Raw genomic sequence first — 27,353 nt, forward strand, 5'->3', positions numbered from 1 at the left:
GTGGAAACTTATTTTATTCTTTGGTATTTTAAATACATGCATTTTAAAAATAAAGTAAAAATATAAAAGATGAACAGAAATGTATAAATACAAATGAAAGGATTTGTTCTGTAAAATTTGGATTCAGTCAAAAGGCTGCACTCAAGGATCTGGAGAGCCACACGTGGCCCCAAGGCCACAGGTTCTCACCCCTGGATGCGAGCTGAATTCCCCAGGTCGGGTCCTTCCCAGGGTTGGTGACGGCGCGTGGAGGGGCTCCGACGCCCTCCCCCACTCACCCCACTGGCCAGCAGCACGCCCTGGCCGGAGGGTGGCAGGCGGTGGCCCGCCCCGCGCCCCGCCCCGCCTGCCCATTGGCGGCCGCGGGGGTTTGGGGGGCGGGGAGAGACCGCGGCGCAGGAGCCCCAGCCCGCCCCGCTCACGCGTCCTCCGGGCACTCGGGTCTGCACCGCCGGCCTAGCTGCAGCATGTTGCGCGCCGCAGCCACCCTCGGGCCCCGCCTGGGCCACCGCCTCCTGTCGGCCGCCGCCACCCAGGCCGTGCCGGCCCCGAACCAGCAGTCCGAGATCTTCTACAACAAGGTGAGACCCCCTCCCCGCCGCCCCGGCCCGCGCTTTGTTCTTTGGCCTGAGACTCCGCAGGCCCCGCGCCGCCGTCGGCCTCAGTTTACCCACTTGGGGCTCGAAAGGTTTGCTGCGGTTGGTTTTTACGCACGCCTTCCCTTTTTCGTCTTGCGGGTATTTTGGCCCTTTCGCCGCCTCTGACAGCCCCGGTTCCTTTATCCGATCCCTGTGACTCTCATTCGTCTTAGTCCAGCCTCGCTCGGTTTTCCAGCGGCGACTCCGGGGTTGCGTCCTCCCCCAACGGTCCTTGCCTTTCCGGCCTCTTGGTCTCCCCCAGGAGATCCTGCCTGCGCAGGGTGTCCACCATCACCCACCCAGAGACGTCCGTCTAAGTCTCTCTTTGCAGGAACTTTTGTGTTTTCCTTGATCATTTCCTTTCCCCCTAACTCACGCCCTCGGCCAAGAAGTTCAAAAGGAAAAAGGAGGAAAGGAGAGGTAATTTCCAGCCGAGATGCACCAGTTCACTAAGGCAGAGGCCAAGGCTGCTTCCTTGGCTGGGAACCGGGAAGAGGCCCAGGAGCCTGGCCTCCAGGGTGTGGGTCCCAAATGGTTCCACCGCTTCCGAAGCTGGCTCTCTTTGACCAAACCAGGAAGGGGCTTTCCAGAATAAAACCCATTCCTGTGGCCGATTTCTTGCTCAATCAAGACTTTGGAATGTACTTTTTTGCTCTTTGAGTTTGGGTAAAGTGCTGGCATTCACAGAAAGGGGAATTGGTTATTAAAGAGTTCATTTTGTTTGTGCAACAAGTGCAATTGGCTGCTGTTCTCTGAGCTTCAGTTTTTTCTTCTGTAAAATGGGAAGGGGAGGTCGGAGGTCACGTGTCTGGCTAGCACAGGCCCTCATCAATCAGACATTTAATAGTTAATAACAGCTCCTGTCCTCTGTGCACAGCCTTTGCCCTTGGCGCTGTTCTAAGCATCTACCTGTTTCATTGTTTAATGTAATCCTTACAACAGCCTCCTGAGGTAAGGACTGTAATTATGTTCATTTTACAGATGAAAGAGGTTTAGTGACTTGCCCAAAGACCAAAGTCAGTGGCAAAATTAGGGTTCACATCTAGACTCCCAAGAATAAGCCCCTAACTAGAACACTCCACAGTATGTTGCAACTTTGGGGGGGAATAAAGGGACCACCGATGCTCTGTGGTTATTGCTGATTCAGGATGCTGTGGAGCCTGCTCCTAGCCCGCTGCTTTCAACAGTACACCTGCTCGTCTGGCCCTGAGTGTTGCAGATTTGACACAGGTGACCGGTAAAGCCACATCTGAGTGATTTTAAGGAATGTTACAAAGGTAATTTTCAAGAGAATAAAAAAAGATAAAATGTCCTTTGCATAACGCAAACCAAAACTGCAGCAGCTGTTTCTCCTTTGGTAGACTGTTTAACCTAGGAGTTCATGCTTGGAAGACTGAACATCAAAAAGATCTAGCAGAAGTGTCCTCAAGGGAGAGGCGCCAAGCACTCTGAACCCTTGTGGCCACAGAATCTGATTAAGATCTTCATCCTTTGTCCTCATGTAGAGGTGAGGTATCTGGGTCCAAGTGTGCACCCAGGCCTGGTGCATAACACGTCCTGTTCTCCAGATTTACTCGGGGAGTGTGAGCTGGAGGGGCAGAGTGAATTCTTCCTACAGCTGTTTTCTTTGTAAGATTGTCTGAGATCTTAAAAGTAACACATGCTCTGGGCATAAACATACAAAGTACTGACATCAAACTCTCTGCAGACCCCACTGCGGTCCCTCCAAGAGCAGTCTTAACAGGTGGGAATGTAATCTTGCAGACACTTTGTTTGCACTTATTAGAGTGTGAGAGTGCAGGAGGAAGAAAGAACAAGAGAGCGCGAGTGAGCAAATGCACCAGAATTTTTTTTTTCTACATAAATGAGATGCTACCACTTTCGTTCTGAAGCTTTCTCTCGTTGAATAATGTGTCTGGATTATCACTCTGAGTGCATTCTTATTTAATTCTTTAATTCTTTCCAAGGACTGCAAAGCATTCCACTCTGTGGCAGCACCGTGCTGGAACTGGCCCCTCTTAAAGCTCCTTGGACTGTTTCCAGTGTTGCCTTGTTGCAGACTCCACTGGCAGGAGTGCCAAGGCCTCTTACCAGGGGCTCTGGGTTCAAACTAGATTCTTGGACGTTTCCCTGGGAGGTTATTGGTTCCTTAAAGTTCAGTGAACTGTTGGAGTCAGTTTCTCAAAAAGGAGCTACTAGGTTGGCTTCGAAGTTGCTTCTGCGGGTGCTGGGTTTTCTCTCTCAAGGGCATTTGAAGTGGGTTCCTGGGAGGAAGTTGCTTTCCAAGTCGGTCAGTTTCACCTAGATGGGGGTAGCGGTTGGGGAGACAGACACTTTCTCATATTTCTCAACCCAAAAGAGGTTTCGTGGAGTGGTTTAGCCCACCTTCCTGGTGTCTTCTTGCCTCTACTTGTCTTGGGAGGGGCCACAGGGTAGGTAAACTTCTTGGTTGGGTTAGAAAGATTCTGGGATGAGTTCTCCTTCCCCCAGCAGGGACCTGTAGGGGGAACTGATGCCGGTCAGGCTTCTGGAAGAGTGACATTTCTCATCCTTGGCAAGTTTCGGGGACACACCTGTGTCAATGAAACTGATTTTCAATTTTTATTCATTTTTCCTCTGTGACTTGGAGAGTAATTAAGGTCTGGAAAGACAACTCAAAGGAAAACCCAAGGGACTTATAGTTTTAGCAAAGTAATCCCTCTGGCTAGGGCATGGCTAATAATTTCATCTTCAACATCACCAATTCATATTTGTCAATAATAACAAAGAAGAGAATGTTGAGAGACACCATTTCAGAGTGTGTGCCACTCAGTAGTTAATGAGACCTTGGGGAGGTTCATTAATTCAACAGACATTTCCTGTTCATTCCCAGTGCCAATGAACAAAGTAGACCAGAATCCCCTCTGCATCCTAGGAGGTGGAGAAAGGTAGATAAGTGACGTGCATAGTATGGCACAAGGTGATTAGTGCTATGGAGAAAAGTAAATTAGGGAAGAAGAGAAGTGTGTGCAAGGGTAGACTCTGCCTCAGCAGCCTCATCTGTGAAATGGGGTAAAATCCCATCGACATCATAGAGTTGCTGTGAGGACCAAACAGGGTGATGCTTATTCAGCCCTAGGCAGTACCTGGCTCATGGCCACTGGTGCCTCCATATTTATTGCAGCCTTAAATGAGATACTTTGAGCTTACATTATAATGGTGATAAAACTGCATTTGATGTAGGTGCTGTTATATTTATAGTTTGTTTCCTGAAGGAGTGAACTAGGTTGTGGTAAAGTTGAATGGGAGTTTGGGGTGAATGAAACTTGTATCTTTATTCTTAGTCTCTTGACCACAGCACTCAGAAACTAAAGAGAGAATCGACAAAAAGGCAATGAAGAAAGGGTCTCCCTATATTGAATTTTCTGATGACAAGAGTAATACATCCTCAGTACAAAAAGCCAAGCATCATAGAAGTCTCCAAGGTAGAAACTCACTTGGAAGTACAGGCAGGCAGGTGTTACACACATATTCATTGCAACATATAATAGTTTATGTTAGCAAAAACGTAGGAAATAAGCCAGGCTGGGCTCCCAGGAAATAGATGACCAACGTGTGTTACAATGATAGGAAGGAATAGCTCTATGCATGCAACAAAGAATTAGCTGGATCTGTATGAATAATGATACAGTTCAAGAACAATGTTTCACGGGGAAAAATGTCCAGCACTCTGAACACTGTGAAACCAACTAAAACTGCACTAACCAAACTTTATTTTTTATTTTTATTTTATTTTATTTTAATTTTATTTATTTATTTATTTTTTGAGATGGGGTCTCACTATGTTGCCCAGGCTGGAGTGCAGTGGCTATTCACAGGCGAGATCCCACTACTGATCAGCATGAGAGTTTTGACCCGCTCCATTTCTGACTTGGGCTGGTTCACCTCCTTAGGCAACCTGGTGGTCTCCCACTCCCAGGAGGTCACCATATTGATGCTGAACTTAGTGCGGACACCTGATTGGCGTTACAACCCAGAACTCCTGTGCTCAAGCGATCCTCCCACCTCAGCTTCCTGAGTAGCTGGGACTACAGGTGTGCCACTGTGTCTGGCACCAAACTTTATATTGAATGTAAATAGACATATCCCCATATAAAATGTGTATAAGTACTGGAGGGAAAATACTGCTTGGTGTGAGGGTGGCAACTGCCTGAGTGGGCAGGGCAGGATAGGGAACAGTGCTTGTGGGGAGTGATGAAAGGGGACTCTGGCTTTATTGAAATGTTTTATTTCTTTAATACTTAGTACCCTGTGAGCAAATTTTTTTTTCTTTTTTTTAGAAACAAGGTCTTAATCTGTCACCCAGGCCTGAGTGCAGTGGCAGGATCATAGCTCACTGCAGCCTCCAACTCCTGGGCTCTAGCCATCCTTCTGCCTCAGCCTCCCAAGTAGCTGGGACTACAGGTGTACACCACCACACCTGGCTAATTCTTTCTAATTTTAGTGGAGACGGGGTCTTGCTCTGATTCAGGCTGGTCTTGTACTTCCTTTTTTTTTTTTTTTTTTTATTATTTTCCCAGCATCAGAAGATAAGCCATGATGGTCTTGAACTTCTGACCTCAAGTGATCCTCTCACCTTAGCCTCCTAGAGTGCTAGGATTACAGGTGTGAGCCACAGTGCCCTGCCTATTTAGGAGGATTTTTTTTTTTTGAGACAGAGTCTCACTGTGTTGCCCAGGCTAGAGTGCCGTGGCGTCAGCCTAGCTCACAGCAACCTCAAACTCCTGGGCTCAAGCGATCCTTCTGCCTCAGCCTCCCGAGTAGCTGGGACTACAGGCATGTGCCACCATGCCCGGCTAATTTTTTCTATATATATTTTTAGTTGTCCAATTAATTTCTTTCTATTTTTAGTAGAGACGGGGTCTCGCTCTTGCTCAGGCTGGTTTCGAACTGCTGAGCTCAATCAATCCGCCCGCCTCGGCCTCCCAGAGAGCTAGGATTACAGGCGTGAGCCACCGCACCTGGCCTATTTAGGAGGATTTTTAAGAGCCTTTGTAAAAAGAGATTTAGGCAACCCAGATTCTCACTGGGCCCCACTTTAGTTACTTCTGCTTCTAATAACAAGTTTTTTTTTGTTTTTTTTTTTAATCAGAGAACATAAATTGCATTCCATACCTCCTGCCTGCCCAGGATCTGTGGGGCAGACTCTGAGTTATAGGTGACTGGGCTATAATAATGCTGTGGTATTGAGGTCAAGTTGAGTTTGGAATGTGTGTATTGTATGTATTCCTTGATCCGATGGTCATGATTATTGATTACTTATTATCTGTTAGGCCCTGTACTGAGGACTTTTACCTGCGTTTTCACCTTTCATCCTATCAGCCACTCTATAAGCCAGGTCTTGTTCCTGTCCCATCTTTCAGGTGAGGAAACTGAGGCTCAGGGAGGTCAAGTTCACATTAAGTTAGAAGTTTGGCACCATGCTTCAAACTCAGCTCTGCCCACCTCTGCCACTTGAGCCCTTAGGCACAGACTGTGCTGCCTCATGACCAGACTCTGTTGGGCAGACAAGTGTATAAATATTTAAGGGAAAATTGAATCAAATTTTGAAATCAGAAAGGAGGAGCCATGTTTGTATTGTTCACATTTGTATTCCTGGCACTTAGCACTGGGCTTGGCATAGTATTGCTGTTCAGTGCAGTAAATATTTATTGAGTGTACCAATGGTTGCCATTTATGAAACTATGTTTACAATTTTGTGCTCCAGGCCTGAGGGAAAGGGTTGCTTAATGGCAGCCCAATATTTCTACTGAACAGGGCCTTACTGCAAAGTATTTGGGAGTTTATGTGAGTGGGAACATGGGGACACGCGGTGGGTGGTGAAATTGGCCAGGGGAAGGCAATCATGGCAAGGCAGAGGTTGCTGCCAAATCAAAGCTGTGCCTGCCTGGCAGACAGAATGCAGTAGAATCAGCCCTGCTGACTTGGAAGCGGTGAAAGTCCAAGAATGCAGAGCCAAAGGTCCTGGGCATGGGGGAGAGGAGGGGAGGGCTGGGGTCAGGTGCCAGGATGTCTCTGGCAAGCCTCGGGAGATGACTACACTAGGGCTTCAGCTGTCTTGCTCCCCGTGCCGATCCTGCCTGAGCTTCTGAGCCCCTCCTGCCCCTACCACGACCATGTCTTCGCCCAGCCTGGAAAACAGATATCCTTTAACTTAGCAGTTCTCATTTTTACACAGTAATCTGCCCCAGGTTTGCAAAAACGCATGTAAAATGATGTTTGCTGCTACTCAGGAGGAGTTGAAGTGGGAGGACTGCTTGAGCCAGGAGTTCAAGGCCAGCCTGGGCAACACGTATTTGCTGCAGCGGTGTTGCTGGAATAGCCATTATTTGTCCTAAAAGTGCATTTGTAGGAAATGGTTAAATAAATTGTAGTCTGTCCATATTGAGGAATGGTATGTTGCTTAAAATAATGAAGAAGATCTGCCTGTGGAATAACGTCCAAGATAAATTGTTACTGAGAAGAGCAAGTTAGGAAATGGAAAGTCTGTTATCCACACTCAGAGTGGACGCGGCTGTGTCTGTCCTGCTCTCCCCTGTTCCCTGGGGCCGAGCACAGTTCCTGGCACACAGGAGGTGGACTTGAGAGCCCCCTGCTCTCCCTTCACCTGCTCTCTGCAGCCACATGGGTCCTTTCAGCTCCTCCTGCCCCCAGCTTGTCCGTGCTGTTGCCCTGCAGGTACCCCGTTAATGGCACCATCTGACGCCTAGTTACTGACTTGGGTTGCGTGTTGATTGTTCTTCTCCTTGCCAGGACCTCAGCTCTAAGGCACCATGACTCAGCTGTTTGATTTAGTGCCTGGCATGGTGCTGGCTGTCAGTTAAAGCTTATCGAATGTGTGAATGAAGGAATCCAACTTTTACAAAACGAAGGGAGAAGTATGTATTAAAATGTGTAGAAATTAGAGTATTTTCATGGAAAAGCTTTGTGCATTTTGCTAACAGTCCAATTTCAAAGTGGCAACTTCTGACATCTTTCTACTTCTAGAAACTATATAAAGAGCAAGTGTGAGCTAGGACTGTGCTACCCCCCGCCCCCCCACCGCCCGGCCGGCCCGCCCGCCAAGCCCAAGCGTTAGGGAATTAAGCATGTTATGTAAGTCAAGCTTTGGGTTTCACACCAGGAGGCTATAAAGCTTTTGGCCTGGAGTCTGCCCTTGTGTTGATTCAAGAGAGTTGCTGTGAAACTGCTCACTTGAGGCGGAGCTTTGGCAGAGGCTCAGCGTGGGAATAGTTCCTGCCCTGGCGTCTCCCCTGAGGAGGGGCGACCACCGAATCTGGCTCTAGGAGAAGAGCAATGGGAAATCTAGACCAGAGGAAGTTTCCAGGGCCCTGCTAGGCAAACTCAGGTTTATCTTATCAATTGGGAAGGGTGGGTAGATTGTTGAAAATCTGGCCTGATTCAACAGTGAAGAGTGACTGAGAAAATTTAGGGCTTTGGAAGCAAACATGATCTAAATCAGAGGAATGACTGGTGCCCTGCCCCGGGGGGAAGGGGTGGGGTGGTGGGGTTTAGCCAGATTGGCACACTTCTCCCAGTCACACTCCCTGATCTTTGCAAAATAAAGTTAAAACTTTGAGCACAAATTAATTTAGTATGCTGCTGTGTAGGGAACAACACAGGAGGAGGGGTACAGACCTGGTCCTTGCTCCTGAGGATTTTTAACCTGAGAGCTGCAGGATCTAGGGCAACATGGCAGTAACCTGTTGTGGGCAGGGTCCTAGCTGAGGAGCTGTACATCAGCCTCCAGAGGTATTCAGTGAAGAATCCGGAAGGGGACAGGATTTGCCCAGAGTCACAGTCTGTGAGAGATAGAGTCAGGATTCAAGCCCAGATCTGTCTGGCTTTGAGGTTGGTGCCTTTTACAACATCTGGAATAAAAATGTGAAATCAGCCTGTAACGGTGCCGTAAGTAAACCATAAAGATGGAGATTCGGGAATAAGAGTTCTGACCTCCTTGAAGGCAGACTTGGGCTATGATCAGAGGTTGGAGTTGTAAGAAGTGGGCCAAGAGCACAGGCCCAGGAGTCCCTAAGACTTGGGTTCCAATCCTGGCTCTGCACTCACTGCTCTGTGACCTTGAGTAAGTGGCTTGACCTCTGCTGTGCCTAGCATCCTCCCTGTGAAGTGCAGAGGATGAAGTTCACCTTCTAGGTTTGCTATGAGGTTTAAATGGGAACAGTCCAAGGTCATTAACTGGTACAGGGACTGCCCATAATGAGTATCTAGTTGTGCTAGCTGTTTGTGTGCCGTGCAGGTGGCTGTGTGGGGGCAATGAGACCAACCAAACTCACCCCACCCCCTCCTGCCTGGCATTCCTGTGCACTCTCCACCCTTGCTCACTGTCAAGTAAGCTAGCAGGGGTAGGACGGGAGAGATGCCCACAGTGGATGCAGGTGAGTGCCATGCAATCCTAACAGGGTGTGGGCTCTGATCTCCCGGTAGCCCTGGGAGCTTCCCTCTCCTTCGCATTTACCAGAAGGAGGAGGAGGCTGCTTCTCAGAGGGGAGCATATGTGCCCAGGGTCCTCTGCCCAAGCATGGCAGAGTCAGACTTGAACTTAGGTGCAAAGTCTGCCTGGCTTCAAACCCAAGCTCTTTTTTGCCATGCCCATGCCACCGCACCACCCCCCTCCCCCGCCAACCTCCGCCACTGGAAATGACCCAGCCCTCCTCCAGTGGGAAGAAACAAAAATGTTATTTGCCTAAAAATGAATGATCAATAGACTAATATGATACCACACAATCATGTTTCCAAATATTTGGTTAATGTTTACCCACGTTCTGCCAAAGCGAAGAGCCCTCAGGTGCACAGCTGCGGATTCCACCACAGGGACTGTGCAGAGCAAAGTTCAGCTTGACCCCTGCTAGGCTCTTACCTGGCCGGCTCCTACCTGGCTCCTTACCTGGCCACTTGGTTACCGCCCCGCCATCATCCCAGCATTGGGCACTTACTCTATGCTAGGTTCAGCACGGACACTTTGAAGCCTCACACACCACGTTATGAAGGGGGTGCTACTGTGATTTCCATTGTATAGATGAGGAAACAAAGACCCAGAGAAGTGAAGGCCTTGCCCTGTGTGTCAAAACCAGGAGCGGCCGGGTGTGGTGACTCAACGCCTGTAATTCTAGCACTCTGGGAGGCCAAGGTTGGAGGATCCCTTGAGCTGAGGAGTTTGAGACCAGCCTGAACAAGAGCAAGACCCCATCTCTACTAAAAACAGAAAAAAATTAGCCGGCGTGGTTGTGCGTGCCTGTAGTCCCAGCCGGTGAGGAGGCTGGGGCGGGAGGATCGCTCAAGCCCAGGAGTTTCATAGCTGTGAGCTATGATGATGCCACTGCACTCTAGCTGGGGCGACAGAGTGAGACCCTATCTCAAAATAAAAAGAAAACTAGGAGCAAAAGAGCCCGGATTCTTTCAGATTCTTGTCTGAACCTCTGCTCTGGCCTGCCGAGCCTGGCACCCCTTCCTGGGCCCTGTATGAGCCAGGCTCCACGCTTCCCTTGGTGGCTTGGTCTTGTTGTTCCTGGTCCTAGACTCTGGCCTGGAATGACTACAGATGACTCCCCAAGGTTCCAGGCCAGGGCCAGGCCATGATGGGATGAGGGGCCCAAAGAGACCCCTTGAGGAAGGCAGGCAGAGAGCCAAACGTCCTTTCCTTCACCTCACTGTGGCCTTTGCCCCAGCGCTGGTGAAGTGACTGTGGACCCCCTTACCCGCCAAGAGACAAGCTTCCCAAGCCTGAAGAGAATAGCTTGCTGGGAGTTCTCATCTCTGCACTCCTCTGAGACCAGTGCCTGGCTCCTGGGAGCAGAGGGCAAACTTTGATACTTTATTAAGCAGCTTTGGTAAAGACTCTTCTCTGAGCAAATGAAGAGGCTTCCACCTCCCTGGCATTGGCCTCTTGAGGAACGAGGTCTTTTCCCAGACTTGGCTGGGTCCTTGTCAATACAACAGCAACGACAGTGATGGCCTGGTCTGAATTAGGAGCCAGATGCTGACCTGAGGGCTTCACAGACCTCCCTCCTCCCTGACCCCATCTCCTGTCCCTTCTGGTTCACCAGTAACTCTGGCCCCCACTGTTTTTCCTCAACCACCCAGACGTGTTCGTGTCCCAGAGCCTTTGCGGTCACTCTGCTGCTATTCCTTCCCTTCCTCATTGTGGGAGGCACCTTTCATCATCATTCAGGACTCAAGTCAAAGGTCTGCTCCTCGGGAAGGCCATAACCCCACCCAACCCCTTAGTCACTTTCTCTGGATCCTGTTTTTCTCTTTTGCATTTAACATTACAATCTGAGGTTGTCTTGTGTATTTGATTGCTTTTTTATTTTCTGTGCCCACCAGAAAAGACAGTACCCTGAGAGCAGGGGCTTGGTTGGTTTTTGTCTCCGCTATGTCCTCAGCCCTTGAGCATACCTCATCCATTGCAGGTATCACTAAACATTTGCTGAATGGATGAAAGAATAATCTAATTTAGCTCTTGCGACAACCTTGTACAGTAGTGTAGCAGAATAAAGGTGACTGCAAATTCTTTGTTACTGCTCCCAGGGCGAGGGGGAGGCTCTCTCTTCTACCTGGGAATCTGGGCTGGGCCTGTCACTCACTTTGACCAACAGAATTTGGTGGCAGAAATGAGGCCATGTGACTTCTGAAGGTAGGTTTTAGGGAGCCTTTCATCTTCCACCTGGGTCTTTCAGAACACTTTCTCTGGGGAAGCCAGTAGCCTGTAAGAAGTCAGACTAGCCTGAGTCGGCCATGCAGGCAGGAAGCCCAAGCAGTCACGTGGTGCCAGACTAGAGAGTAAAGACACCATCTTGCACATCCAGCCCCACTGAGTTCAGATGAGTCTGGCCCCAGCTGCCCTCAGAACGGGGCCACGCAAGGAAGGCCTGCCCAACTGAACACAATCAGGGACATAACTGTGAGAGATTATAAATCATTTTAAACACCGAGTTTTGGAGTGATTTGTTATTCGGTGGTAGATAACTAGAATAGGTAGAAACATTCTCTTCGCTTTTCAAAGAAACCAAGGTACTGAATGGTCAAATGACTTACCTAAGGTCACTTGGCAGAGTTTGGGAATTCCAACATAGATTGTCTGTGAGGCTGGTGCTTTTCATCTCTTGGCCACACTACTTTGATGCTAATTCCTGTTTGTTCTGATTATTTTTATAATAAAAGTTGGTGATCAGTATTAGGTTGAGAGCAGGTTCTGAGAACTTCTTTCCTTCTCATTGCAGATCTTCATAGACAACGAATGGCATGACGCTGTCAGCAAGAAAACGTTTCCCACCGTCAATCCGGCCACTGGAGAGGTCATCTGTCAGGTAGCTGAAGGAGACAAGGTGAGAACTGATGACTTACCTTAGAGCAGGGATGGGTTTGTATCTTTTTTTGAAACAGAGTCTCACTCTCCTGCCCAGGCTAGAGTGCCATAGCATCAGCCTATGCTGATGGTGAGCCTATGTTCACAGCAACCTCAAACTCCTGGGCTCAGGCAATTCTCCTGTCTCAGCCTCCCAAGTAGCTGGGACTACAGGCATGCACCACTATGCCCGGCTAATTTTTTCTATATATATTTTAAGTTGTCCAGCTAATTTCTTTCTATTTTTTTAGTAGAGACGGGGTCTTGCTCTTGCTCAGGCTGGTCTCGAATTCCTGAGCTCAAACGATCCACCCACCTCGGCCTCCCAGAGTGCTAGGATTACAGGCATGAGCTACCACGCCCAGCCGGGTTTGTTTTTTATTTTCTGTTTTTGTATGGTTGAAGCTTTACCATATGCATGTATTACTTTCACAACTACGATATGCCAACAAAAATTTTGGTAAATGAGCTGGATGTGGCGGCTCATGCCTATAGTCCTAGCTGCTTGAGAGGCTGAGGCAGGAGGATCGCTTGAGCCCAGGAGTTTGAGACTAGCCTGGCAACATAGTGAGTCCCCTGTCCCAAAACAAAAACAACAAAAAAATTTTGAGTAAGTGAATCAGCAGAGGGTTGATAATTCATAGTGTGGAATTGTCAACTTGGAAGTGAATTTGGGAAACATCTCCTTTCCAGACCTGGAAGTTGAAGGTCAGAGAAGGGAGATGCACAGCTAGATGGAAATCTTATTGGGTAGAATTTGGGTCTCCTCAGATGTAGCTCTGGTGTTGGTTTGAATTATATATACTGGTAGGAACTAAAAAAAAAGTAATATTATGTTAAAAATTTTTAAATTAGACTCTTAATAAAAATATTTTATTTTTTTTAACAAGAAAGGCATGAAAAATAATTCAAGAATGCTCCCTGCCCTCTGCTTTAAGACAGTCCTTTACATTTATGTGTTAGGCCTTGCCTCCTTTGCCAAAAGCAAATACGAATATTTTTTTGGTTCAGAGGGTAGCCTATGGTAAATGTGTTTAATATGAATGAAAATCCTGTTCCCTGCCTCCTGATTCACATCTCTTGATATAGAAAATGCTGCTGTTTTGATTACTGCTTCCCTAAGGAGTGGGACATTGGTGAAACCTGCATTTGTTGGAGAATACCGGTCATCTTAGAAAGTTCATTTTTGCTGGCCTTACTTCCTTAGGAGTCAAATTCTAAATACTTTTTACGTACTGGGTGCCTCTCCTTCCAAAACTCTTAGAACCTGTCAGGATTCTTGTTCCTACCCCAGCTTCTGGAAAGGAGAGAGAAAAGGTTGTGTTATTCACCCTGTCGCTGAAATCTGCGGTTTGGCGGTTGGAGCCCTGCCTACAGGGCTACAAGGACTGTTTGCGGGCGGATTTCCTGCGCAGCTGGGTGCTGGCAGCCCTCTGGATGCATTTCACAGCGAGGAGTGAGGTATTTGGAGGTGGTTATTGCTGAGAAGGCCTGAGTTTCCTCTGTGGGTGTTTTCTAGGAAGATGTGGACAGGGCAGTGAAGGCTGCCCGGGCTGCCTTCCAGCTGGGCTCACCCTGGCGCCGCATGGATGCGTCTTACAGGGGTCGGCTGCTGAACCGCCTGGCCGATCTGATTGAGCGAGACCGAACCTACCTGGCGGTGAGTCCTCAGCCTTCTCTCTCCCTCGAGTCCCACATGGTGAGTGGGCTTGTAGCATCCTGTGAACATATCCTGGGCCACTTTGCTGACATGTGACTATTCAGAATGGCATAGAATGCACACCTTTGGGGTATGCCCTGCACCAACCAGAGGGGCCTCTCAGTGTCTCCTTTGATGCATGGGTTTGGCTAAGAAAGGTGGAGTCTGGGGCAAGGGAGAAGAGCTATGCTGGGGAGGCCCTCCCAGGAGAGAGACCCCAGGGATGGACACCTCTCCCTGAGCCCCTCCATGGTGGGCCTTCTCCCTGGCTACAGGAGGCAATGCTTTCCCCTCCCCAGTCTGTCATGCACATAGGAGTCAGAGTGAACCTTCCAAAAGGCAAGTTGTACCATGGCACTCCACTCTTTAGCCTTGCATGGCATCCTGTATATTTAGGTTAAAGTCTTCAGCATGGTCTACAAGACCTGCCTAATGTGGCTGCATCACCTGGGTCATGCTGGACTGTGGTGTCACACCCGACCCAGCTCCTCACCAGCCTTCCCTCTGCACCTGCTGCTCCCTCCGCCTGGGTGCTCTTTGCACCATTGCCATTTGTGGCATCCCCTTTGCCTTGGTGCCTCCTACGTATCCTTCAGGCTTTAGCCTAATGGGCTCATCTCCGGTTGGTGTTTCTAGAAGGGGCTGGGCAATCTGGCCTTCTCCTTTTGAGCTAGTGCTCTTCACACATGTGACTGATGAATTGTGTCATCACTCATGGTCTCTTTGCTCTGTAAGCTCCGTGCTCTGTATTCACAGCACCTGGATCTGGCAAGGAGCAGAAGCTAAAAGAATGTGTTTGCGAAAGGACTGAGTGAGAAGTTGGTGCCTCCTGCCTCCCTTCCTCCTCCTCCCTGCCTTTGCAGAGGCCAGGGCAACGGCCCAGAAATGCCCACGACATTCAGTGGCACAAAGGGGACTCTGACCCTTGGCTTCCACCAGCCCTTGTAGCATCCTGTGAACACATCCTGGGCCACTTTGCTGGCCTCAATGCTATTTATTAGCCTGTTCACTTCATTTCATTCCTGCACCAACGTGTCTCTGCTGATCTTGTTCTCTTCTCAGGCCCTGGAGACCCTGGACAATGGCAAGCCTTATGTTATCTCCTACCTGGTTGATTTGGACATGGTTCTCAAATGTCTCCGGTACCGGTTCAAGTTTCCTGTTCTTTGTTCCAGCAGTGCCAAAGGGGAGGGAACATGGTTGGGAGGTAGAAATTGAATTACAGAAATGCAAGAGGATCACAGGAGTTGGAGAAGCCTTATTCCCTTTACACTCCATCTAGTGGGAAAATCCCTCAATATCAAAACGTGACTTAGTCATAAACACTTTTCTCTTTCTTCTTAAGTCACTTTTGGTAATTTATGTGTTACTTGGAACTTGTCTGTTTTATCTTGGTTATCTAATTTGTCAGTGTACAAATTCTTTTTTATCTTTGTAAGGTTTGTAGTAATGTCTCCATTTTCATTTCTGCTTTTGGTTATTTGAGTCTTCTGTGTTTCTTAGTCTTGCTAAAGATTCGTCGAGTTTGGTAATGTTTTCAAAGATCCAAACTTTTGGTTTTGTTCATTTTCTCTGTTGTTTTTCTATTCTCTATTTTGCCTTTGTCTGCTCTAGTCTTTTTTTTTTTTAGACAGAGTCTCACTCTCTTGCCTGGACTAGAGTACCGTGGTGTCAGCCTAGCTCACAGCAACCTCAAACTTCTGGGCTCAAGCGATCCTCCTGCCTCAGCCTTCCGGGTAGCTAGGACTACAGGCATGCACCACCATGCCCGGCTAATTTTTTTTCTATTTTTGGTTGTTTGGCCAATTTCTTTCTATTTTTAGTAGAGATGAGGTCTCGCTCTTGCTCAGGCTGGTCTTGAATTCCTGAGCTCAAACGATCTGCCCACCTTGACCTCCCAGAGTGCTGGGATTACAGGCATGAGCCACCGCGCCCGGCCTTGCTCTAGCCTTTATTACTCCCTTCCTTTTGCTAGCTTTGGGTTTAGTTTAATCATAAACCTTCTAATGACATTTTGTTAGAGTCCTTGGGGTATAGGTAACATAAACTGACTCGGCCCAACTTAGGCAATACAGAGAGTCAGGGGACCTCTCATCCAAAAGGTGAATGGGTCTCATTCACCCTGCTGTCTTGCTTCATTTTTTTCTCAGCTACATGTAGACTCTTTGAGGTCCAGTCTTTGTTGGGACGTAGCTGTCCACCTTGCTTCTGCACACTGATTCCAGCCAGACTAAGCAGCAGTCTCTTAGTCCTAATGCCAAATTCCTGGGCGAGGGACCCTGAGCGGCTGGCCTTGAGTCTGAGGGGCTGTGGTCAGGGTGGACAGACCATTGTGCAAATAATGGCTGCTTCCTTGTGACAGGTGGAAAGAGTTGGTGGGGAGGAAGCAGTGCCAGGAAAGGAGAGGTTGGACAAGAAAACAGTAGTTATCCTTGACAATGGGGTTGCTCAGCCAGGGTGATCATGTCTACCAGAGGACAGTGGGCAATGACCAGAGACAGTTTTGGTAGTCTTGAGTGTAGGGGAGGGGTGCTACTGGCATCTAGTGGGTGGAAGCCCAGAATTCTGGGCTTACACATCCTATAGTACACAGAACAGCCCCCACAATGAAGAATTTTCCAGCCCCAAATGTCAGTAGTGCTGAGACCAAGAAACCCACTCTACAAGGATGCCCTAAAGAGAGTAGCCTGGTGAATCTTGGGCAAAGCCTTCCTGAGTTTTAGCAATTATACCTTTGTGCTAATGAAATAATTGTTCCGAGGCATGCAAAACACCATGTGATGCAGACTGTGTTTATACAGATGTGAGGGGAAGGAAGCGGCAATGTCGGACTTGCATAGATTGGCAACTCCCTAGCTAGCTTCTCTCCAGGGTCAGAAACCCATGTTCAAACCTTGCCAGACACCACTCATTTTAGAAATCTTCTTTTACCCCACACACTGCATTGTTCCCTCATCTTTCATTTTTCCTGCTTCCCTGAACATGTAACCATTATAAAACTATCAATACACAGCTGGTTTTCTCCCCCAGCTCTGGTTTGCTGTGCTTTTCTGTCACTTGTGTCCCTGAGTGTCTAGATAATGAGCTTCACAAGGGGGTGGGGCCCAGTGGGTGGTTCCTGTTTGTCTGGGATTGTCCAGGTTTGGGACAGGGCCCTGCATACAGGAGGTGCTGACTGTCAGATGGGGCCACACTTCCCCACCAGATTTGATCCACGGGGCTCAGATGCTTGTGTGTGGTGCTGGGCTGGTACAACAGTCACATTTTAATAAATCTGGATGTTTATTAAAAATACTGATTCATGGGCCAGGCCCAATGGCTCATACCTGTAATCCCAGCACTTTGGGAAGCTGAGGTGGGAGGATCACTTAAGGCCAGCAGTTTGAGACCATCCTGAGCAATAGGGCAAGACCCCATCTCTAAAAAAAAAATTATCTGGGCGTGGTGGTACCTGCCTGAGTCCCAGCTATGTGAGAGACTGAGGCAGGAGGATCCCTTTAGCCCAGGACTGAGAGGTTACAGTGAGCTATGATTGGGCCACCACACTCAAGCCTGGGTGGCAGAGTAAGACCCTCTCTATAAAGGAAAAAAAATACTGATTTCTGGGCATCAGCCCCAGAGAGCCAGATTGAGTAGGTTGGAAATGGACCCCTGGAATTTGGTGGTTTTTTTGACAAGCACGAGGCCTATAGGTTAGCTACCTAGAGTGGATAATTGTGATCCTTGCAGTCATTTAAGTCTTTCTGGGAATAAGCCAAAAGCAAAAGGAGTTATCAGAAGGACCCACTTGGACCAATTTGAGTCTTCTCTTTCTGCCAGGATTTGCAGGGGTCCCCGACAGTCACTGATTAAAGCTTTACTTTGCTCTCTCTCTCTTTTTTAAAGGTATTATGCTGGCTGGGCGGATAAGTACCACGGGAAAACCATTCCCATCGATGGGGACTTCTTCAGCTACACTCGCCATGAACCCGTGGGGGTGTGCGGGCAGATCATTCCAGTGAGTGCCACCCTCTCTGGGGCTTCTCTAGGAGGGCCGTGAGATTCAGCAGTCTTGCTCGGGCTCCTCGCAAAGGTGGAGGTTCGGGGGTGGCCTGTGTAGTGGTTGAGAAGATGGGCTCTGACAAAGCCAGCTCAGGTTCTCATCTGAGCCGTGCCACTCGCGATCTCTGTGACCTTGGGCAAGTCCTTTATCCCCCTGAGCCTCAGTTTCCCCATCTGAAGAGTGGAAATGAACATAGTACCTGTCTTCGGGAGGTAATGATTAGGGCTTAGCACGGTGCCTTGTGCAGAGAAGCACTCATAAACATGAGTCACTGTCATCATCCCCCACCACCTGCCTTGTCCATCCGTCTTAAACCTGCAGTCAAGTTGTGGGGCATGCACATGCTTCAGAGAACTTGATGCTGCTTCTGCTCTGTGGCACGTTCTGCTCCCTGGTACATGTAGCTCTCTGAGGGAAGGCTTGGATCTCAGGGGTGGCTGTTATTGCAGTGGAACTTCCCGCTCCTGATGCAAGCATGGAAACTGGGCCCAGCCTTGGCGACTGGAAATGTGGTTGTGATGAAGGTAGCTGAGCAGACGCCCCTCACTGCCCTCTATGTGGCCAACTTGATCAAGGAGGTATGTGGCTTGTTCCAGCCTTGACCTCTAAATGCCCTTGTTTGGGCTTGCTCTAAAGGAGTTCTGAGGAGGGACCTCAGAGGCCCCACACGGGGGTGTCGGTAGAGCCCCACGTCACCATACATGAACCAAGGTGGCTCCCCTCATCTGTTGTCTACATTGGGCTTCACTGCAAGATCCCCTGCGAAGAGTGAAAACCATCGTTCTAAAGGAAAGCTGTGGCGGAGGGGCAAGCCACAGGAACCCAAGGAAACGGGCTCCTTGCCTGTTCCGTTGAGAATTCCCATGTAGTACACCATAAAACCGGCTTCTGCTCATGTGTGTCCTTGGCACACTGTCTTAGCCTCTCTGGGAAGGGGTGTGTTCCTCTGTTCAGGCCCTTGGAACATGAGGGTGATACGCAGTGTCCCCTGGCTGTTTGCTCACAGGCTGGCTTTCCACCTGGTGTGGTCAATATTGTTCCTGGATTTGGCCCCACTGCTGGGGCTGCCATTGCCTCCCACGAGGATGTGGACAAAGTAGCATTCACAGGTTCCACTGAGGTAAGGCATCCTTGGGACCTCAAGCTTTTGGTGTGTTTGGCTCAAGCTCCCACTGTCCTCAAAGGATGATATGTTCAAGAGACTCCTGGGTCTGGTGTGGAGGGTCTCTGCTCTGAGGACGTGCCTCTGAATAGCTCTGGTGTGGGCCTTAGAGGTGCCAGGAGGGGTGGGGCTGGGTTGAGCCCTTCGTGGTTTGGTTGCCATTCTTGCTGCTGAGGGGAGGACCTGGCATCCCATGTGGAATAAGGAGGCTGGGACTGATTAGACTAAAGCCCAGAGCTGACCGCCTGCCCCATGTCAAAGCACTGTGATGGTGCCAGGCTCCTTGACCGGCACTGCCATTGTGGTTAAAGACCACGGGCTTCAGAGAGACATGAGTTCAAATCCTGGCCTTGCCGTTACGACATGGGTTGATTCACTGGATGTCTTTGAGGCTCTGTGAGGGTGGCAATATCTGTGTGGTGGAGACAGTATGGACAGGGCAGAGGGGAAAATAATGGGCTTTGGAGTCAAAATAACTGAACGTCGCTCACCCGCTGTGCAACTGCAGGCAAATCACGTAGGCTCTTGAAGCCTCCATTTCCCCATCTGTGAAATGGGGACAGTAACTGTACCCATCTTGCAGGATTAGCGTAAAGGTGAGATAAAGCTTCCAAAGTGTTTAGCCAAAAGTGTTCCATGAGTGAATGAATGAGTGACCAGATGAGGGGTATTGTTACCCTGCTGTCTGCCAGACACTGGAGAGATAAAGACAAATTAAGATGTGATTCCTTAAACATAATCAATCTCCTGGAAAACAGGGACAGAATTCCTCTAAAGACATAAACTTTTTCCTCTCCCCGAAATCTTGGAACATGTCATCGCGTGACTTCTGAGAAGGAATGCTGAATAGTGTAATGAGTGTGAGCTTCAGACAGTTCCACCTGCCATAAGTACACATTCAGACATTCAGTCTGCACGTAGGGATGACAGCTCTGGGGAGGGCAGCACGGTGGCCAGGATAATGTGGTCAGGTTCTGTGCTTAGTCACTGCCTAACTTGATGCCGAGAGGTGATGATAAGACTCTCACAGAGAGGGTGGTTTCCTGGTGGGGATAGGTGTGTCCATTCAGCAAATAAGCACAGGGAGGCTTTGTGCCGGGCTGTGGGAAGTGAGAAGTGAGACATTGAGAAGTGCCCTGCCACATCGCACGGAGCCTGGCGTGCTTGGGGACAACTCTCTGGACATCGTGAGGAGAAGGCTAGGTAGCAGGTCTGAACTGGTGCTGGAATCAGCTGCCCGAGTATGGATTCTGATCTTACGTTAACTAGCTGTGTGACTTTGGGCAAGTGACTTGACCACTCTGGGCCTCATCTCCCACATCTGTAAATCAAAAAGAAGAGTCGCCCCCAATTCCCAGGTCATTATGAGGGTCAAATTTAACACAAAGCATATAGCACAGTGCCTGACACATAGGCACTGCTTAGTGTGCAGAAGCCACACGACAATGACTCTGTATGGCTGTGGTCATTGTCATTCCAAAAGCTCAGGGAGTGGGACAGCTCAGTGAACAGCTAGATTTGGTGGACTCTCCAGGTCTCCTGTAATCCAGGTACTTGCCCGAGTTGTGGGGTGTTCTGCTCTGGGTCTGTGTAGAGTGTCTGGCTCCTCCTCGCTGAAAGCTGGGCTCAGTTTCTGTTCCCCATAGGTCGGCCACCTAATCCAGGTTGCTGCAGGGAGCAGCAACCTCAAGAGAGTGACCCTGGAGCTGGGGGGCAAGAGCCCCAACATCATCATGTCCGATGCTGATAGTAAGTGTTGGCCTGGGGGGCAGTCCCACTCACTCCCGCCGTCCTTGGCACCCAACGGCATCAGTTTCTGCTGGGCATCGGGCCTCAGGGTGATAGCCAGACTCTAGCACAGTCTGGCCTTGGTCTGTCCCCCAGCCTCTTCCTTGGGGCTCCCTTGGGTCCAGCCTGCATCCAGCTGTGCTGCACCCCTGCCTTTTGACTAGACCACCCTGTTGCCATCACGTCCTTTGTCCTTGTCTGCAGGGGGCTCCCAGATTGGCCCTCCACCCTCCGTGTCTGTGGCGCCAGCAGGCACCAACCCTGATGGTGGTGGGAACAGGCTATATGGGGAGGCAACACTGGGGCCAGGGTCCCCCTCTTCTCACTGTCACCCTTCTGTCCCCATCCCCTCCCCACAGTGGACTGGGCCGTGGAGCAGGCCCACTTTGCCCTGTTCTTCAACCAAGGTCAGTGCTGTTGTGCTGGCTCCCGGACCTTTGTGCAGGAGGACGTTTACAACGAGTTCGTGGAGCGGAGCGTTGCCCGGGCCAAGTCTCGAGTGGTCGGGAATCCCTTTGACAGCAAGACGGAGCAGGGGCCGCAGGTGAGCCAGGCAGCTGCAGAGTGGACTTGGTGTCCAGGGCTAGCATAAGAAGCACAAACGGCCTTGGGCTTGGAGCCAGGTGGGACTAGGTTCAAGTCTCAGCTCTGCCGTGTCATGGCTATGTGCCCCTGGGAAGCCACGTTTCCTCTCTGAGCCTCCATTTCCGGTCCCTGAGACCTGCCCTGTGTAATTCACAGGGTGGCTGCAAGTGGAAGTTAATCCTGGAAGCACATGTAAATTGCACATATATAACAAATACCAGGAGCATCTGCAAAAGGAAAGGTGTGTTTCCTGGACCTTGGCCATCCGTAAAAACACATTTACCAGAACAATACACAGATGTGTAAACCATGGTTGTCTCTGGGGAGAGAGCTGAGGGCCATGGTATGGGTAGGACAGGGACTTTATTTCACTTTATATTCTTCTGAGCTGCTTCATTTGTTTTCATACCATGAGCATATGTTCATTTTAATCCGTAAAACTAGTGTGAATAATAATTATAATAAAAGTAAATCCCGTGCCCATCACCACCACCTCCTCTTCCACTTGGGTTCGTATTCCAGCAATGTCCTGGGCTTGCTACTTGTAGGGCCTGTGCTGGCCCCTCCAGCCACTCTTCCACGGGCCCAGGGGTCACAGGGCCAGGGATGTACCTGCCCTGGCCCTGGTCACCCCTTCTGGACCTCACTCCGGGCCCCACCCTCTTAAGGGTGCTCTGTACTGCTAGCATCCACTTCCCAGGCTCTAGGGCTGGCCAGGGGCAGCCCGCCCCCTTTTCCTCAATTAGTTGACTTTATTTTTCAAGACAATTTTAGATTTATAGAACACGTGAGCTAAAGGCACAGAGAGTGCCCATGTACTCCCTTGCACCTCCCTCCTCTCCCAGTTTCCCTTTTATTAACATCTTGCATTTGTGAGCATTGAGGAGCCAATATTGATACGTCATTAATTAGAGTCCAGAGTTTACATTAGGGGTTACACTTCATGTTGTGCATTCCGTGAGTTTGACAAATGTGTAATGATGTGTACCTACCATTCCGGTATTGCAGAGAATAGATTCACTGTCCTGTGTCTTTCTTCTTCCCACCCTGCTTATTTATGACCTTGGCCCATCTCCCAGCTGTCTTGTCGCCCACGTGAGTCTAAGCCTGATGCCTAGGAAGGGTCTGAACCCAGCCTTCCCATAACTCTGGGCTCCTTCTCCTGCAGGTAGACGAGACTCAGTTTAAGAAGATCCTTGGCTATATCAACTCCGGGAAGCAAGAAGGGGCAAACCTGCTGTGTGGTGGGGGGCCTGCTGCTGACCGTGGCTACTACATCCAGCCCACTGTGTTCGGAGATGTGCAAGATGGCATGACCATCGCCAAAGAGGAGGTCAGCATCTGGGCTAGCGCCCCGGGAAATGGTCCTGGGGGTGAGGAGAGGTGGATAGTTCAGTCTGGCACCTTGACTCCGTGACCCATCTGGCTAGCTTTGGACCAGATCTTGGCTCTGTGCCTAGAACAAGTTATTTACATTTTGCATCTGATCTTGTCACTCTCCTCTTCAGCCTGTATGGCCACCCACTGTCTGGGAGAATAGCTAAATGCCCTAGCAGAGCCTTTGGGTTCTGGCCCTGAGGGCCATGAGTCTAGGAAGGAGTTGCCTGGCCTTCTCGTGGCCTTCCTATACACAGTACTCACGTTAGACCAAAGGGCTGACTCCTCATGTAACGACATGGCTTTGATGTCCCCCCTCAGTGCTCACTGTGAATGCAGGGCAGCAGCTCTAATGCATTTCACAAATACGAATGCCAGGGCGAATGCCTGCTCTGTGCTGGGCTCCCTGCAGATCCTGAGCCACGGGTGCATCCAAGATGTGTCCTCTGCCCTCATGGAGCTCAGACCCGCTGCTTGTCCGCCAGCTGGGTTAAGCCCTTAGCAGCCGCATGCAGGGAAAATGTGATGCTGCATCCTTTCGTGTATAAGTCAAACTAAAGTAATGTTAAAATGCAAAGCCAGAGTAAGAAAGTCCAGCACAATTCTTCCTTTTTCCCATCATCACTACTTGGATGCTTTTCTTTAAAATCTCAGATATCAGCTGCCAAGAAGGGCAGGGGCTGCCCTTTGCTCATGCCTAAAGTGTATGATGCCCAACTTTCTGTCCTTACTCCAACCAAGATGAGCTCCTGGCTGTCCTTGCCCACCTCTGTCAGTACACTCTCCAGTCCTGGAGTCAGCCAGTTCTTTAAGGAGTTCCTTCTAGTAGAGAGTGGGATTTAGTGAGAGTAGCCACTGGGTGTGTTTGTGCTGGGCTTTCTATTTCCCTCTCTGTTCCTCACCCACTGCAGTTTGGACAGTTTCTGCTCATATTGTATCACGGCTTGGCTGTCACTTCTGCTAGTCCTTCCCTGACACTGTCCTCCCCAGCACCCACTCAGGCCCCTCTGGGCTCCCCTGTCATCCCCTGCTTGGAGTGACTGCATTATGATCACTTGATGGGGCACTATAACCCCTTACAACCAGTCCCCCCATGGTCGCCCCTGAGAGCAGCGACACCCCAACAGCAGCAGACACACCTGCCACCCACACCTTGGTTTCTAAATACCCTTCTCAATGAAAAGAAACCAGAGTTCCTTAAGAAATGGCTTATTCCAGGGGCCTGGTGTGGTGGCTCATATCTATAATCCTAGCACTGTGGGAGGCCGAGGCAGGAGGATTGCTTGAGGTCAGGAGTTCGAGACCAGCCTAAGCAAGAGTGAGACCCCCATCTCTACAAAAAACAGAAAACTTAGTCGGGTGTGGTGGCACATGCCTATAGTCCCAGCTACTCAGGAGGCTCACTTGAGTCCAGGAGTTTGAGATTGCAGTGACCTATGATGACACCACTGCGCTCTAGCCCAGGTGACAGAGAACTCTGTGTCAAAAGAAAAAACAAAGAAATAGAAAACAAAATAATGGCTCATTCCAGGAATAGTGTGGGGAAAACATAAGATAACCTGGAACATCTTGAAAGCAGAGACAACATTTTGTTCATAGTTGTTTCTTCAGCACCTAGCCCATGCCTTGCACATAGATTATATTTGCCGGATGATTGACTTAAATTCTTTGACATTAAATCTATATATCACATGCAAATAACTCATACCTTCCAGGACTGTTTAGAAATAAGATACTGTATGTAAGGCATGGGGCACATGGAAAGTAATCACTCCTCGTTCGCTTCCTCCCCTCTGCCTTCTGGTGAGTTTGGTGGCTTTCATCTCCCTCTGGAACCGTCAGGGTATGTCTGGGGGCTCATCCCCACATCTGGTATCTGAGGTCCCCACCTCAACAGCAGGTGTTTCCATGTTGCCACACCCTCCTCTCTATTCTCTCACCCCAGATCTTCGGGCCAGTGATGCAGATCCTGAAGTTCAAGACCATAGAGGAAGTTGTTGGGAGAGCCAACAATTCCAATTATGGACTGGCTGCGGCTGTCTTCACAAAGGACTTGGACAAGGCCAATTATCTGTCCCAAGCCCTCCAGGCTGGCACTGTGTGGTAAGAGCCTCCCACTGACCACTCACAACCTAGCAGAGATTCTCCAAAGCCAGGGCCTTATAGAATCCAGTGCCCACCATCCCAGAATTTGGGGAGCTGGGCTCAGTTTCTCCTGGAGTCAGGTGTGGTCTGGCCAGTAGATTAGAGAGCTCCTGCCTCCAGGAGATCAGACTCTCCAGTGCAGATGCCCCTGCAGCTCTCCTTGGGCAGGCAGCAGGGAGACTGGGGCAGGAGATCAGAGCTGAGCGTGCTTGTGGTTGTAATGCTGATTCTAAAAGTGTAGCACCTACTTTATACCCACTAAAATGGCTGTAATTTTAAAAAACAGAAAATAACAAGTGTTGGTGAGGAGGTAGAGAAATCAGAACTCTCATATATCGCTGGTAGGAATGGAAAACGGTGCCTTCAGTGTGGAAAACAGTCTGGCGGTTCCTTAGGAAGTTAGACATGGAGCTACCATATCGCCCAGCATTTCCACTGCCAGGTGTATACCCAAGAGAGATAAAAACACACATCCACATAAAAACGTGCACATGAATGTTCACAGCAGCACTATTCAAGACAGCCATAATGTGGAAACAGCCCAGATGTCCGTCAACAGATGCATGGATAAACACAATGTGGACTATCCACGCACTAGAACATGATTCAGCCATAAAAAGGAAAGAAATACTGATGCTGTAGCCTGGATGAACCTTGAAAACATGACACTAAGTGGAAGAACACAGACTCAAAAGGCCACATACTCTATGATCCCATTTATATTAAATACCTAGAATAGGCAAACCCATAGGGACAGAAAGTAGATCAGTGGCTACCAGGAGCTGGAGGAGAGAGGAATGGGGAGTGAGTGATTATTTGGCACAGGGCTTCTTTTGGGGGTAACAGAAACATTGTGGAATTAGACAGTGGTGATGGTTGCACAACATTGTGAATATGCGATAAACCACTGAACTGTATACCTTAAAATGGTGAATTTTAAATTTAATTTAAATTTAATAACTTCTTTTAAACTGAAAAAAAAGGAAAAGCTTAGCACCTAATTAGCCAAATGATTAGTTCGAATTGGAAGCTGTTCTGTTCATCCGTGAGCACATCATCAAGGACAAAGATGACTTCGGGCTTTATCTCATGGGGCTTGTTTTGGATTCCTCTATAGCTGGTTGTTACCACAGTGCTACCCATTCGTTTTTCCTCAGCAAGATTTGAGAGCAATGCAAGGAGTCCCAGGGGTATAACACATAACCCCCAACAGTGATTTCTGCAATCTCATTTCAAATTACAGGGTCAACTGCTATGATGTGTTTGGAGCCCAGTCCCCATTTGGCGGCTACAAGATGTCGGGGAGCGGCCGGGAGCTGGGCGAGTACGGTCTGCAGGCGTACACTGAAGTGAAGACTGTGAGTACAGGGCCTGCCCTGGCTGCCACTCCTAGACCTCTCCTCCAGCTTGAGGCCATCAGTATTTCTTACTATTATTATAATAATTTCTCTCTTTTAGCCCAAGAAGCTACAAGAGAGGGTAAAGACCCAGTCTCTGCTCTGTGCCATAAGAACTAACTAGGGACTTGCCCCCCACCAGCCTTACATGGTCATTTGCTACATGGTCATTTTGCCAAGGCCTAAAAAGCAAGAGAGGAAGGAAAGACCCCAGTGGGCAGAAGCAGCAAGGAAAAGCTTCTAGTAAGAATCGGCGATTAGGCATTAGATATCAAGGGCCTTAACCATCTCATATCCTTTGGTTTTGCAATTTCAGTGCTGGGAATACAGCCTGAAGGACAAATCAGAAATGCAAAGAAAGTAAAAGTTCCATAAATGTTCAACACGGCATTATCTCTAAGAAGGAGAAATCAGATATGACCTAAATGCCCAGTAAATTATGGGACATCTCAATCATGGAGCATTGAGTAGCCATTAAAAATGTTTTTGTAGAATATTTGATATGGAAAATGCTCATCCTTTAAAGTAAAAAGCAGGACACAAAGTAATATACATGCAATATAAGCCCAATTTTAGAACTATATAGGGACATCTGTAGATACTCGGATACATTTTTTCATAAATGTAAAAATTACAGGAAGGAAATACACTAAAGTGAAAATGATTTTCTCTCTGCAGTGAACACTAATTATAGTTTAACCAGGAAATATAGACACAAGTGATATTTAAAGAAAGAGATAGGGTTTGAGCTGGGCTTTCTCAGGATTGCAAAGAGAAGGCTCAGGGCAGGACAGCCAGCCGTGTGGAGCAGGAGAGAAAAGGCAGATGCCATTCATTCAGGATGATAGCACTAAGCCTCAGACTAGAGAGACATAGATGACACAGCCTGTGCTCTTGAAAAGCTCACTGGAATAAACTAAACGTGTTTGCTTGTTTAGTGTGGAAACTTTCCAGTGTATGCAGGAAGAGGTATGATAGCATCACAAGCCCCTGTGTCCCCACCATATGGTGGTGACAAAGACAAGCTCACAGGCAGCCTTGCTTCCTGCATACCCTGCCAGCTCCCAGTACACATACTTCATATGGTGCATGAGCAGAGCCTGCTGCAGCAGCAGG

General features: G+C 48.9%; 1 protein-coding gene across 1 annotated transcript in view; it reads left to right on the top strand.

Annotated features, from left to right (window-relative positions):
* Positions 1–418: 418 nt before the first annotated feature.
* Positions 419–27,353, top strand: part of ALDH2 (aldehyde dehydrogenase 2 family (mitochondrial)) — a 28,120-nt gene continuing 1,185 nt past the window's right edge. The window contains exons 1-12 of the mRNA XM_012663480.1: positions 419–581; positions 11,918–12,022; positions 13,562–13,702; positions 14,804–14,883; positions 17,627–17,738; positions 18,233–18,361; positions 18,790–18,903; positions 20,592–20,694; positions 21,093–21,277; positions 22,487–22,651; positions 24,641–24,798; positions 26,084–26,198. Of these exons, the coding sequence (XP_012518934.1) occupies positions 468–581; positions 11,918–12,022; positions 13,562–13,702; positions 14,804–14,883; positions 17,627–17,738; positions 18,233–18,361; positions 18,790–18,903; positions 20,592–20,694; positions 21,093–21,277; positions 22,487–22,651; positions 24,641–24,798; positions 26,084–26,198 (1,521 nt within the window). The 5' untranslated portion in view covers positions 419–467. The remainder of the gene's footprint in view (positions 582–11,917; positions 12,023–13,561; positions 13,703–14,803; positions 14,884–17,626; positions 17,739–18,232; positions 18,362–18,789; positions 18,904–20,591; positions 20,695–21,092; positions 21,278–22,486; positions 22,652–24,640; positions 24,799–26,083; positions 26,199–27,353) is intronic.

The sequence above is a fragment of the Propithecus coquereli genome, unplaced genomic scaffold (genome assembly GCF_000956105.1).
Source record: "Propithecus coquereli isolate 6110/MARCELLA unplaced genomic scaffold, Pcoq_1.0 Scaffold81, whole genome shotgun sequence".
Taxonomy (NCBI): Eukaryota; Metazoa; Chordata; class Mammalia; order Primates; family Indriidae; genus Propithecus; species Propithecus coquereli.